This window comes from Myotis yumanensis, unplaced genomic scaffold (assembly GCF_028538775.1).
Source record: "Myotis yumanensis isolate MYYU_CA2020_CCGP unplaced genomic scaffold, mMyoYum1.0.hap1 SCAF_1, whole genome shotgun sequence".
In the NCBI taxonomy this organism is placed as follows: domain Eukaryota; kingdom Metazoa; phylum Chordata; class Mammalia; order Chiroptera; family Vespertilionidae; genus Myotis; species Myotis yumanensis.
The window spans coordinates 28,746,080-28,760,561 of record NW_027223752.1 but is presented as its reverse complement, the minus strand read 5'-3'; the positions used below and the strand labels follow the sequence as shown (position 1 = coordinate 28,760,561).

The following is a 14,482-nucleotide window of genomic DNA, read 5'->3' as shown; positions in this document are numbered from 1 at the left end:
TTAAGCTAATATGAAATTCTTAACAACTATGGCTTTAGAGCTGAGGCTGGTTCCTTACCTACCTCATGAGATTATTTCAAAGATGAAAAGATATAATAAAAAAGAAAGTGCTTTATAGGTGATATAATAACAAATATATATGAGAACTGTACAATATATATATATAAATCCTCATATATATATACAAAATGTGTAATTATTATTTATCCTCAAAAGGCAAGGGGTGTGGACAGTGTGTATTCTGTGGGGAGAGGAGGGCTATTCGTTTTTTCATGTTTCTTTGTTACATTATCCTGTTTATTCTGTAACAGAACAAATGAACTTAGTTTTTCCTGTGAATTCAAACTTTTTTCTAGATTTCAAGTTTGATGTGCGCCTCTATGTGCTTGTGACTTCCTATGATCCTCTTGTCATCTATCTCTATGAAGAAGGATTGGCTAGGTAAGAGACATTTGGAGGGAGGGTGTTTATTAGAGTGGACCAATTAAGGGGTATATTAAGATCACTTTTTCTTTCTGTTACGTTTAACCCCGAAAAATAGAGTGTGCCCAGATGGTCTTCAGGTTGCTTTACATATGCACATGTATGAACAGTTATGCGTATGTAAGCACACATCTTTCCTAGCAGTGATCCAGAATCGCATCCTGTTTTCATGCAATGGCAGTTGTTCTGAAGACCCTAGGCCCTAGGGTATTAAGATAATTTGTCGCCTAGCTGGTTTGGCTCAGTGGATAGAACATCGGCCCTTGGACTGAAGGGTCCTGGGTTTGATTCTGAACAAGGACACGGACCTCGGTTGCAGGCTCAGTCCTGGCTCTGGTTAGGATGCATGCAGGAGGCAACCAATTGATGTCTTCTCACATCGATGTTTCTCTCTCTCTCTCTGTCTCTCCCTGTCCTTTCCACTCCCTCTAAAAATCAATGGAAAAATATATTCGGGTGAGGATTAATAAAACAGAACAAAAAGGATAATTTGTCGTTCTTCAGAACTGATCTAAAAAGAATAAAAAATCCTGCATTTATATATATATATATATATATATATATATATATTTATGTTTATATTTATATTTATATATATAGTATCCCAGACACTTATCTTAATGCTCACAATAACCTTACAGCTGATGCATTTTTGCAGTTGAGGAAACTGAGGGTTAGAAAGGTAAGGGGGCTTGAATTCACTTTTCTGAGGTATCTCAGCAGGTTGGCAGTGGAGCAGGTGTTTGGATTCCTGGATCTGATTCCAGAGTCAAGGCCTCTTGTATTTAGGAGGCATTAGCTGCTTTTTTTTTTTTTTTTTCACCTGCAAGTAATATACTTTACAGTGGTTATATTATTTTGTTTTTCTTGTGGTCTTTTTTAGGTTTTATGGTAATGTGACATAAAATTAAGTTCAAATGATAATAATTGGAAGTTTTGTTTTCCAGAACCAGATAATTTTAGAGGTGACAGTATTTTCATAGACCCTATAATTGTTTAAAATGAGCATATAACTTTGTTTATGTTCTTCCCCCAACATATACAGGGGTGGGCTAAAGTAGGTTTACAGTTGATTTTATGGAAAATAATACAATAATTAATAAATAATGATTTAAGAATAAACTCTATATTTCATGTAATCACAACTGTTAACCTATGTTTTCCCCTCTTGTGTGTATGTGTGAGTGTGTGTATTTTTTATTTATTTTTAATCAACTAGCTTTCCCTGAAGTTTTTTTTCATGCATTGGCCTTATATAACATAGCAGTTTAGAAGGTAGTTTGCAATCTGTGAGCAGACATGGACAAGCTAAAAAGCTTGGTCTGTATGTGTTTTATATTTTAGAAAATGTACTTCGAAGATGGGAAATATAATGATTAAAAGAAGCCTACCTATTGAAGTATTATAGTACTCTGACAACTGTTATTTTAAAATGGTGTTTTCATATACTCAAATTTTTTTGATGCATCCTGTGACTACCATCTGAGGGTGATTTTGGCCGGTTGAGCCGTTTCTTCCCTTCACCTCTAGGTGGCAGTGACAGCATTTATATGCTCTGTCATATTCTTAACTAGATTTATGTGTTTGAGCCCTAGGAACTCGGAGGCTACAGAAGCTCCCTAGTTCTGGTCTCTTGTTCCTTGAAAATTGTCCATTGTTACTCAAAAAGAGTCTGGAAGCTTTGGCTAGAAATGAATGAAAAAGATTGATTCAAGGGTCTTGGAGTTTGCAAACTGGGAACACAGCTAGACAAAAACCCAGAAGTGTTCCAAAGAAGAAAGAAAAGTTAAGAGTTCTTATAGTAAAAATTATACTCTTGAAAATTTTCAGTCCTGCATTCTTAGCCCTAGGACTGGTCCAGGATGGTTCTCTTTCAGATGTCAGGTGGCCTGGATGATAGATGCCAGGTGGTCTGAAAGGTGGATCCCAGGAGGTCTGGTCACATGCTGTGGTCTGGTTAATGGATGCCAGGTGGTCTACATGAGCCGTTCAGGGGAATAATCAAAGGGTTATCTGGAGGTCCGGTGTGTATGTCCAGACATATATGCAGGCATTGATACAAGACTGGAAAGTTAAAAAATATTCAGTTTCCCAGGCTAATTAGAACAAGAATAGAATCTTTCCGCATGCCCCAACCATCATAATGTTAATAATTTTAACAACTTGGTTAAAGTGACTCCATTTTATATATTCCCTATCTTCACTCTTTCCTCAAAATTGAGGAGGGAAAAACTATAACTTTTCTCAGTTTTCAGGTCGAGAATTGAACCTGAAAGGTCCTTGATCACATACTACTAGCTCTAATCAGATTTATACGAAAGAAGTTGTCTGTAGTGTTTGTAGACACATGTGCTGTCATTCTTTGAATTATAGGTTTAAAAGCCAATTCCCCATATTATCTAGAAAAAAAGAAGATAAAGTATACCTCTTACTTCTACTCAGATATATAAGGTGCTGAGGGTTTCAGTTTTGTAATTTTAGATATCTGAGTTTTCTCTCTTGTGTATCATGAGCTTTTTTCTCCTCTTCCCTCCACTCATCCTCATCCCAGCTTGTCTCCTGTTCCCTTCCCAGGAGTGATTCCGTCCTGCCACAAGTTGGACTTCTTGCATAGGGAACAAAACCTCAAGGTTACACTCACTATTTCTCAAGAATATCATACTGCCTGGCCGGCGTGGCTCAGTAGTTGAGTGTCGACCTATGAACCAGGAGGTCACGGTTCGATTTCCAGTCAGAGCACATGCCCGGGTTGTGGGCTCAATCCCCAGTGTGGGGCAAGCAGGAAGCAACCGATCAGTGATTCTCTCTCATTGATGTTTTTATCTCTCCCTCTTCCTTCCTCTCTGAAATCAATAAAAAAAATATTTTTTTAAAAAAGAAAAGGTCATACCAACATGTTTTGCATATTATTTGAAAGACATTTCACTCACAATATTAATAGCCCTCTCTTTTGGTAAAATTTGGCATAGTTTTAAGACCTCAATGGTTCAGACACAGACTGAGAGCAATACCAATATTTATTACAGATATGCAAGTGTTTTGATTACTCGGTATGTGCCAGAATCAGAATCCACTGAATTGAGTAACTTTTCTTGCCTTCAGTGGAAACTGAGTGTGTGTGTGTGTGTATGTATGTATATATATATATGTAAAGGAGTGGGCAAAGGTAGGTTTACAATTATGAGTACACAAAACAGTTTATTTTTGTTATTATTTATTAATTATTTTATTTTTTATTTGTATTACAACTGTAAACCTACTTTTGACCACCCCTGTATATTTTTAAATGCATGCTTTTTCTTAGAGTAATTTAGAGAACAGTTTTTCTAAAAACTCGAGTCAAATTGAACCAAGAAATGGGAATTCTCAGGACTTTGTCTCCGTGTACCTAAAAGTGTAGGTGAATATAAAAGCTTTACGAAAGGACAGTACATGGTCACAGGCTATTAGCTGGAGTCCTTCGAGGGCACATTGCTCTGCACAATAACTTCCATGTGCCTGTGTTCCTGTGTCTTAACTCACTGTATATCTTGGCATTCATCTGCTTCTCTTTAATCCTCAGGGTCTGCTCCAGTGTGTCATTACATTCAGCAATAGTCCATAGCATCTCCAGATCTGCAGCCTCTAGTAAATCTTGGGTCACGTGTGTTTTATGTAGACATTACTGAAGACAATCAGTTTGGGATGAGATCACTAAGCCATTTTACTTTGAGGTTCACCAAGGAACACCATAATCTTCTCTAAAGAAACAAAACTGGCAACAAATATAATTGGTTTTCTTCTTTACAAAAGAATGGCCTTATCCCATATCACCTCTTTGGGACTCAAATTAAAGCTTAGGTGACAGAAAGATTAAGTTCATTTCTTAAGTCTGTAAAATAAGTAGTTTCTGTAAGTTTTTTACCTTTTTAAACTTAAGAAAAAGAGCCTTAAGTTTGTTTCTGTATTAATAATTTCAGTTGTTCTTGTTGTCTTACTAACATAGGAAGTAAGAAAACTCATTATTTTTTATACATGGGCAAAATGTTGAGGCATCTAAAAAAATCGTCTTTCTGGCATCTGGGTCCGGCATTTTCCCCTGGAGGTGCACCCTGCTTTTGAGTTGCATGTGGATGTTGCTGCTTTGCACCAGCAGGGGACACTCACCTTCCAGAGAGGGTGGCATTCTCCCCCAAAATGGTGTAGATTTTTTTCCTGTCAGAGGTGGAAACCAAAAAGACTTTGTCCTGGATTTTACAGTTTTAGGTGGATCCAGTATGTGGTCTAAATGATTTGACTGGACCTTTTTTTGAGACAGAGCCAATAGCCAAATTTTCACTGAAACAGGAAAAAAAAAACAAAACTAAAAAAAAAATTAAAACACAATTAAGTTGAAAACCAAATGTGTTGTCAGAGACCCGAAGATAGGTGGTTCTAGCAGCTGGGTGAAATGAAGGTCTCTCCAGGGAACGGGGAGAGAGCCCCTCGTGCTGTGGGGGTGGGAGGAGAAGACCCCGAGACTGCCCCATGGGGACTGTCTCAGCCATAGTTTTCAGTGGAAATTCAGAAAAGACCCCAAAGCATTTGTAATGCCTTTCCCTTCCTCCCAACCCCCAGTTCCTTCTTCAGTAGCCTTCTTTGCTAATTAACACTGGCTCCGCGGGGATATTTACCTTTTCTCTGCTGGATTCCTGTGGTTTTGAAAGAATTCAGGTACTTGCTGGTTGCCAAGGAATTCATATTACCTCACAGGCTGTACACTGTCCAGAATCTGCCGCAGCAGCAAGAAGGGGGAAGAGACACCAGCGAGGGGGAGAAAACCCTCTCCAGTGCTCATTGTCACCCTCCCTGGCAGGCCCTTGCTGTTGAAGTTTGAGTCATTTCTGGCTCTAAAGACGGGGGATCAGGCTGGTAATCCCCTCCCAGACGGCTCCGTAGGGCGCTGCCGAGTCACTGCAGCACTTGGCAGTCTCGGGGCTGCAGCTGGTTGACAGCAGATCAGAGAGCTCTTGGGCCTCTTGTTCTCTCCCATAAGATTTTTCTGGGTCAGGCGAGGATGAAACCCAGTGGCTTCTGGCAGGGCTGCCTGAGGTGCTGTCTCTCCATCCTCCAGGCCTTTTTGGCTCTGAATGGCTTCACCTGCTGAAAGATAACTCCTGTAAAAAGGGTTTCCTCAGGGCTGGCCTCCTCTTTTCTTTCTTTTTGTTTTTTAAAAAATTAAATTATAAAAAAATTTTTTTTCAATTATAGTTGACATGCAATATTATATTAGTTTCAGGTGCACACCCCAGTGATTAGACATTATAAAACTTCTTAAGTGATCATCCCAAAACCCATCTGACACCATACATAGTTACTAGAATATTATTGACTATACTGGAGGCCCAATGCACAAAATTCATGCATGGGTAGGGCCCCTAGGCCTGGCCAGCGATCAAGGCCATCTGTGGGGTGGTCCCCCCCAACCCCCAGCTAGCACCTGCCTTGGCTGGCAGCCTGGAGCTGCCCGCCAGTCAGCCCTGCCCCTGCCAGTCACCTCCCTCTGGTGGGGGAGGGGGCAGATGCTCAACGCAGGAGCTGCACTGGGGGCAGCTCCTGCATTGAGCGTCTGCCCCCTGGTGGTCAGTGCACATCATAGCTACTGGTCATTCCACTGTTGGGTCAATTTGCATATTGGACTTGGATGTCTTATTTCTTTAGACAGGTAGGAGAAGTTTTCTGTCATTATTTTTTCAAATAGATTTTCAATTTCTTGCTCCCTCTCTTCTCCTCCTGGGTACCCCCATGAGACGAATGTTGGTATGCTTGAAGTTGTCCCAGAGGCTCTTTATATCTTTGATTCTTTTTTTTTTTTCTGTTATGATTGGGTGTTTTTTGCTTGCTTATATTCCAAATTCTTGATTTGATTCTCGTTATCTTCTATTGATTCCATGTAAATTATTCTTTATTTCAGTTAGTGTATCCTTCATTTCTTTTCTTTTTTTAAAAATATACTTTTATTGATTTCAGAGAGAGGAAGGGAGAAGAGAGAGAAACATCAATGATGAGAGAGAATAATTATTGGCTGCCTCTTGCACACGCCCTTCTGGGGATCAAGCCTGTAACCCACAACCTGGGTATGTGCCCTGACCAGAATTGAACCTTGACCTCCTGGTTCAAAGGTCATTGCTCAATCACTGAGCCACACCGGCCAGGTCATAGTCTTATAGCTCATACTTTGAGCGACACAGCCAGATAGAGTGGCTCCAGCTTCCCGTCTTTCCCAGGGAGTTGTCCTAAGGTCAGAGTGGAAGGTGAGAAATGTCCTAAGGGCATGTAGTTCTCTGTTCATCAGTAGGCCACAAACTGGTACCCAGTTTCAGATTTGGCGAAAAGAGTGGAGCCCCCACCTTTTTTTTTGTTTATAGGTCAAGGCTATAAAATTCTGTCATGAGAGCTTTCCCTAAATTTTGATTTCATTCAGAGGGAGGTTTAAGACTTAATTCATCATGTAAATTTCAGTATGGGTTAGGATAAGTATTTGGCTTGGGATACCTTGTAGAGAATTATCCCTTTTAGATGATTTCTAAGAAGGAAATTGTGTTGAAGCTTTCAGGCCTAAATAGGATGAAATTTGGTATGTGAGGGCCTAAATCAAGAGGCACAAACTTAAATGCTCACAAGGACCTTCACTGGAGAAGTTGGTCAGGTGGTCACTGGAGAAGTGGAGATCACATACATGCTCTGCCTAAAAGGCATTTGCGATTCAGTGCCAGCAAGTCCTTGGTTTGTGGTGGTGCTGTGGTCTGAATGTTTGGCTGTTACCTGCCCTTGAATTGGCTCCGACTCCTGGTGACCCTGGGAGTGAGTGATGCCCATGACATCCTGTCCTTAGCAGCCCTGCTCTGCTCCTGTAGACTCGTGTTCACGGCTCCTTTCACGGAGTCAGTCCAGCTCATGGTTGCTCTTCCTCTTTCCTGCTGCCTTCTATTTTCCAGCATTGCTGTCTTGTCCAAAGAAACCTGCCTGCTCAGGATGTGCCCGAAGTGGGACAACTTCGGTTTTGCCATTTTTGCTTCCAGCGATGTTTCAGGCTTCATTTGCTCTGAGAACCACTTGTTTGTCTCTCTGACAGTTCAGGGTGTTCATAGAGCTCTTCTTCAGCACCATATTTCAGATGAATCAGTTTTTTTCCTGGTAACCTTCACTATCCTGGTTTGCATTCGTACATAGTAATGGGGAATGCAAAGGTTTGGATGATCTTAGCCTTGGTCTCCAATGACATATCTTTGCTCTTGGTAAGCTTTCCTAATTCTTCTATTGCTGCCCTTCTGAGTCTCAGCTTTCTCTTCATTCTTGAATTTCTCTGAATGTTTGTTTCCCCCAGCACCCAAACTCATATGTTGAAATCCTGCCCCTCGAGGTGATGGAATTAGGAGGTGAGGTCTTGGGAGGTGATTAGGTCATGAGGGTGGAGCCCTCATGAATGTGATTAGTGCCCTTTTACAAAAGAGACCCTGGAGCGATTGCTCACCCTTTCCGCCATGTGAGGACCCAGCAGGAAGGTGCTGTCTACCTGCCTGCGTCTTGATCTTGTACTTGCAGCCTCCAGAACTGTGAGAAGTAACTTTCTGTTGTTTATAAGCTACACCGTTTATGGTATTTTGTTATAGGAGCCCCAAAGGACTAAGACAGGTGGTATTGCCAGATCTTTTGTGTGTGTGCTTTAATGGTAGCTGAAAAATCTAGATTTTTATTGAGAAACATACCTTTGATTGTAGGCTTTTAATTTTGAAACCGTTTCAAACTTATATAAAAGCTGTAAAAATACTATGAAGAATAGCCTTTTACCTTTTCATCTAGAGTCCACGTTCAGATTTTTCAACTGTTGTAGTAATGTTCTTTTTAACAAAAGGATCCAGTCCAGAATCACATGTTGCATTTAGTTGTCATGTCTCTTTCGTCTCCTCCAGGCTGGAACAGTTCCTCAGTCTCTTTGATTTTCATGACCTTAGTGTTTTTGAAGATTACAGGCCAGTCATTTTGTAGAATGTCTCTCAATTTGGGTTTGTCTGATATTTGCTTATGATTAGACTCAGGTTATGTATTTTTGGCCAGAATGCCACAATAGTGATGCTGTGTTCTCATTGCATTATGTCTGATGACACATGATAGCTATTTAGTGGTATTTGACCACTTGATTAAAATGGTGTCTGCCAGATTTCTCCACTATAAATTTAACTTGTTTCTCCCTCTGTAATTAATAAATACCTTTTGAGTAAACACTTTGAGACCATGTAGTATCTTATTCCTCATCTCATTTTCACCTAATAATTTTAATATCCATCTATGCTTCTTGCCTGAATGGATTATTACTATGATGGTGGCTAAATGACTTTCTCCATCATCCCTTTTACTTTTATTGTTTAGCATTTTACTCCAAGAAAGAGCTTTCTTCTCTTCCCATTTATGTATGTACACCAATGTGGACGCAAGGATCCCTATTTTATTTAATGGATTATAATTCTTTACTGTTATGATTTATTTTGATGCTCAGATTGCCCCAGATTTGGACAATGGGGGCCCCTTTAAACTGGCTTTTGTGTTATTTTGACATGTTCCCTTATTCTCTGAGCACAAAATGTTTCAAACTCATCTTGTTCTTTATTCCAGTCCTGGAATCAATCATATTTTCTAAGGAGCATTGGTTGCCCTTTTTTTTTTTTTAATTTAAAGATTGATTTTTAGAGAGAGAGGAAGGGAGAGGGAGAAAGAGAGAAAAGCATCGATGTGAGAGCAGAACATTGATTGGCTGCCTCCTGCACACCCCCCACTGGGGATCGAGTCTGCAACCCAGGCATGTGCCCTGACTAGGAATCAAACTAGCAACCTTGTGGTGCATGGGACAACACCCAACCGAGCCACACCACCAGCACAGCACTGGTGGCTTTTAATGGAGAATAGAAATCAGGAGTCAAGATCTGGGTGCTAGATATGCTCATTGCTCTGGGCTATCTCTGCTCTCTGGTCCTTGCAATGGACAGACCTAGAAAATATGAATGTGTATACATTCAGGTACATATACATACACATTTACATTTGTATTTCTACATCTCTGTCTATATCTGTATACATGGTGAGGTAAAAGTAGGTTTACAGTTGTAAGTATGTGAAACACAGTTTATTCTTATATTATTATTTATTAACGAGAGGCCCGGTGCACGACAAGGGTACAGGCCGGGCTGAGGGACACTGGTGGGGGTCCCTCAGCCCGGCCTGTACCCTTCCGCACTCCAGGAGCCCTTGGGGGATGTCCCACTGACAACTAAGCTGCAGTTGGACATCCTTAGTGCTGCCGTGGAGGCAGGAGAGGCTCCCGCCACTGCCGCTGCGCTCACCAGCCACCAGCCATCAGCCCAGCTTGTGGCTGAGCAGCGCTCCCCCTGTGGGAGCACACTGACCACCAGGGGGCAGCTCCTGCGTTAAGCGTCTGCCCCTGGTGGTCAGTGCACATCATAGCAACCAGTCCCGCCATTTGGTCGATTTGCATATTACCCCTTTTATTATATAGGACTAGAGGCCTGGTGCATGAAATTTGTGCATGGAGGGGGTGTGTGTCCCTCAGCCCAGCCTGCACCCTCTCCAATCTGGGACCCCTCGAGGGATGTCCGACTGCCCGTTTAGGCCCGATCCCAGGCAGACATCCTCACAATCCAGACTGCTGGCTCCCAAGCACTCGCCTGCCTGCCTGCCTGCCTGATTGCCCCTTACTGCTTCTGCCTGCCAGTCTGATCACCCCCTAACCACTCCTCTGCCAGCCTGATTGATGCCTAACTGCTCCCCTGCTGGCCTGATTGCCCCTAACTGCCCTCCCCTGCTGGCCTGGTCACCCCTAACTGTCCTCCCTTGCCGGCCTGGTAACCCCTAACTGCCCTCCCTTGCTGGCTTGGTTGCCCCCAACTGCCCTCCCCTGCAGGCCTGGTTCCCCCCAACTGCCCTCCCCTGCAGGCCTGGTCCCTCCCAACTGCCCTCCCCTGCTGGCCATCTTGTGTCCACATGGGGCGGCCATCTTGTGTGTTGGAGTGATGGTCAATTTGCATATTACTCTTATTAGATAGGATTGTGCTGTTTTCCATACTAACAACTATAAACCTACTTTTGCCATATCCTATATTGAAAAGCAGGAGTTTATACTAATACCTCCAATTCTAGCTCAGAACAAGATTCTTTCTAGCTTTTTCCTTTTCTTTTTAAAAAATTTCTCCAACAATGTGAAATCTGACTCCCATTCTCTACAACAAATTTATTTACTCAATTCCCTTTTATGTAGCCAGTCTCCTGACCCCCCTAGTTACTGCCCCACTTGGATGTCCTCCTTATGTGGATGTTGGACCCTGTGGGCCACCTGGGTTACTCTACTTATGTAACCTCCTCTGAGCTGCCTTCCCATCCTGTCCACTGTCTTTCTCATGTGAGCCTTGGTTGCCACTAGGCTGCAGGAAGGAAAGTCTGGTTTTTATTAGTTGGCCAAATAATTAAAAAACAAAACCCTTCATAGGTGAATCAGAACTTGATTCTTGTACCAGATCTGAGACTAATGGGGCCAGATAAGAAGGAGATGTTGCAAGTGGTGATCAGAGATGAATATGGTCTGTAACATGGATTTTGGAGAGAACCATAAGATGTTCCTGGGGTAGGAGGAAAGGGGAGATGTACACCTCCCTCCCTTGTACACGGTCTTCTGCATGTCCCATCAGGCTAAGTGAAATGAAGAAGGTAGCACTTTTATCCCTTCGAGTAACTTCCATCGAGATGACATTTTTTGTTTTCTCTTAATTTTTACTTCTTGCCACTTTTTACACTCTATAAAAACCCACTCTGACATTAATAATCTTAAGCTGGGGTTCAGAATATAAATTCCCTAGCAAAAAGGAAGATTAGAAAGAAGAAAACTTATTTTTAAGAGCTGCAATCCTATTGAAAAAAGGAGTGTAGGAATGACATGTGTTGGGTTACAGTTAACCACCAGGTTTTTGCCAATCTTTTCATGTTGTTGGCCCAATCTGATCAGTTCTCATATTTAGGAGAGATGAAGAACCTCTTTCTCTGAAGCATAACCTGTTCCCTTCCTTGAAATCATTCTTCTTTTGGGGGAGATGATGGCAGGAGGTGTATCACTGTAAGGTAATGTCCAGGTGAGGCAGGCAGCTTCTGTGGGGTCAGCATGGACCCCCTTTGCATTTTGTAAGAATTCAGAGAGTGACTGTCTCCCACTTGCTTGGAGAAAGTCGGCTGAAGGATTGGTAAATATAGGCAAGGTTTACTCACCATGGAGTGACACGGCTGGAAGTTAGGTGCTAACTACTGGTGGTATCTGGGAAATTTGAGCTTCCTCTCTGTATAGACTTAATGCTTGTCAATCTCTTGTGCCTTAGCCATTCATGCCTAGCCAGCATTTTCTCTGTCCACATCCTTCTTCCTGGCCTCCTGTTTGTTTTATTTTCATTTCCTAGGTTTTTCTGTTGTTGTTTTCGCACTTTTGTTTCTTTGGCTCATATATTTCTAGTACAGGAACCTAGGGAGTGGATATAGTGGATGGGTGGGTGAGAAGAAATAGAGACAAGGACAGTTTTTAAATGCTGACCTTTAATGTGGTAAAAATTCATATTGACTTCATAGTCTGAGTGAGCATATGTAAATAATTTGTGAAGCATATGAAAATAAACGCATGGACTTCCAGGATTTTTTTCTACACACTTGGATGTGCCTCTTGGGAAAACCACTTCAGTGAACTGCGGTGGTATGTAAACAGGGGTTGATATTTACCATAACCATTCGACTCAAGTGTCCTTTTGTTGATGTTGGGCATCACTGGGAAGTTTTCTCCTTCCTGGTTACTTCCTTCAGAGGCACGTAGACTTTAGGTTTTGGTCTTCTTTTGACAGCAGTCCAGGATATCAGATTGCTGCCCTGTTTTCAGTGGGCTCCATGTTTAATTTCTCTGTCTTTTGCTTTCGTCCCAAATTCAGGACTTAGCCTCCTGCACTGTGCTCATATTGATGCTATTCTGCAGGTGTGGGCTTTGTCTGCTGTGGATGCTGACATTATTATTTTCTTAAAATGAACTTTATAGATCAGTTCTGTTGTTTCTGTGGAGATGAGCTCTAAAAAGATGCTGTCCTTTTATTCTTTTTGCTCAATATTTTCCATAGACTGTGTGGGCACTCACTAAGTGTTTCTTGACCAGCTAATGCCTCATCCTCCACAGCACCCTACATACAGTTTCCCAGGCTGTGAGTAACTGATTTCACCTTTCATCCCTCCTAAGGTTCTAGAGAAGAGAAGCAGCGTCTTGTAGTTAAAAACATGGATTTTTGAGTCAGTGTGATTTGGTATAAATTACTTAATCTTTCTAGATCACGTTTTAGTTTTGATACCTATTTTTAAAAATTAGATATAATATTGCCTGGGCCGGGTGGTTCAGTTGGTTAGAGTGTTGTGCTGTACACCAAAAGGTTGCGGGTTCAATTTCCGGTCAGGGCACATACCTAGGTTGTGGGTTCGATCCCCAGTTGGGAGGCAACCAGTCGATGTTTCTCTCTCATCTCTCTCTCTCTCTCTTTCTTTCTCTGTCTGTCTTTCTCTCTCCCTCTCTCTCTCTCTCAAATCAATAAAACATATCCCCGGATGAAGATTAAAAATTTTAGATATACTAGCAATATTACCTACTTGTGAGAGAGTTGCTGTAAGGATTGAATTAAATGCGGTACTATATATGAAACACTTAGCATGGATGTTGGCACTCAGCATTTAGTAATGGTGTCACCCTCCTTTTATTAAAATCTCCTTGATCCTGCAATCTAGCCTTTATTTCCTTGAAACCCTGTTCCTGGAATTTAACCTGTGTCCCTTTCTATCAGGTTTGCAACTGTGCGATATGATCAAGGAGCCAAAAACATTCGGAACCAGTTCATGCACCTGACAAATTACAGTGTGAATAAGAAGAGTGGAGACTATGTCAGGTATTGGCCGCACTGAGCTAGGAGCTGGAGAAGCCAGTCTCAGATGGGGGTGTTGTGGAAGTAAAAGTCAACATGTTGCCCTGGAGGCAAACTTTATGTTTCTGTCCATGTATGTAACATATGAAAAGCTGTGAGTCACTTACCGCAGTTTTGAGGCATATCTGCTTTTGCTTCTTCATTGCTTACACAGTTACAGCGTCACCTTCTCTACCAAAATATGCTTTCCCAAGTTTCATCTTCCTCATTCATTGTCTTCCCTCACTTGGCTTAGGGGTGGGAATTTAATGCGCATAGGAAACTTTCTAGGAATCAAGAAATGAGGTCATTTCAGCATTTGATAAAATGTATCAAAAGTTTTAAAAATATTTGTGCCCTTTGACCCAGCAATTCCATTTCTAGGAATTTAACCTTAAGGAGCAACAAAGGATGTGCACACAAGATCAGGGACACAAATGTTCGTCACTGTACATTATCAGGTGGAAACAGCAGGTTACCAGACACTACATGCAATTAATTTCTTTTTTGAACATATAAGATAAGAACATAAGATAGCTGTTTATTTGTGCTGGAGGGGGACAGGAAACTAGAAAGACAGACACAAAAATGTTAACAGTTCTTAACTATAGTGGATGGAATTATAGGTGGGGGATTTCTATTTTTTTCTCAGAGCTTTTATGTACTTCCTACATTTTTCTAAAATAAATACTTGTATGATCAAGAGGGAAAAACTTAGGAATAAATTAAATAAAGAAATGAGGCCATCTCAGAAAAGGATTCAGTGGAAGGGAATACCAGCCCAGCTGTGTGGAAATATTCTTTCTGCTCTGTTTTCTTTCATTCTGATAATTTTGCCAGAAAGTGGAAAAATAAAAAATAAACCCAAATAGTTACTTTCTACTCAGACTAAAAATAGGTGCCTACAAAGTCCAAGGAAAGAAAGAAAGAAAAAGAAAAAGAGAAAGAGGGAAGGAAAGGGAGGGATCTGGAAGTGATTGAATGGTTGCTGAGCTGTATAGATT

The 14,482-nt window shown here is 41.4% G+C and overlaps 1 protein-coding gene across 9 annotated transcripts in view; it reads left to right on the top strand.

Annotated features, from left to right (window-relative positions):
• Positions 1–14,482, top strand: part of TTLL5 (tubulin tyrosine ligase like 5) — a 272,026-nt gene that overhangs the window by 39,084 nt on the left and 218,460 nt on the right. For 8 of the 9 annotated variants that reach the window (XM_070416253.1, XM_070416261.1, XM_070416235.1 and 5 more), the window contains 2 exons: positions 357–441; positions 13,362–13,463. In XM_070416253.1, the coding sequence (XP_070272354.1) occupies positions 357–441; positions 13,362–13,463 (187 nt within the window). The remainder of the gene's footprint in view (positions 1–356; positions 442–13,361; positions 13,464–14,482) is intronic. The other variant, XM_070416299.1, reaches the window with a different exon arrangement.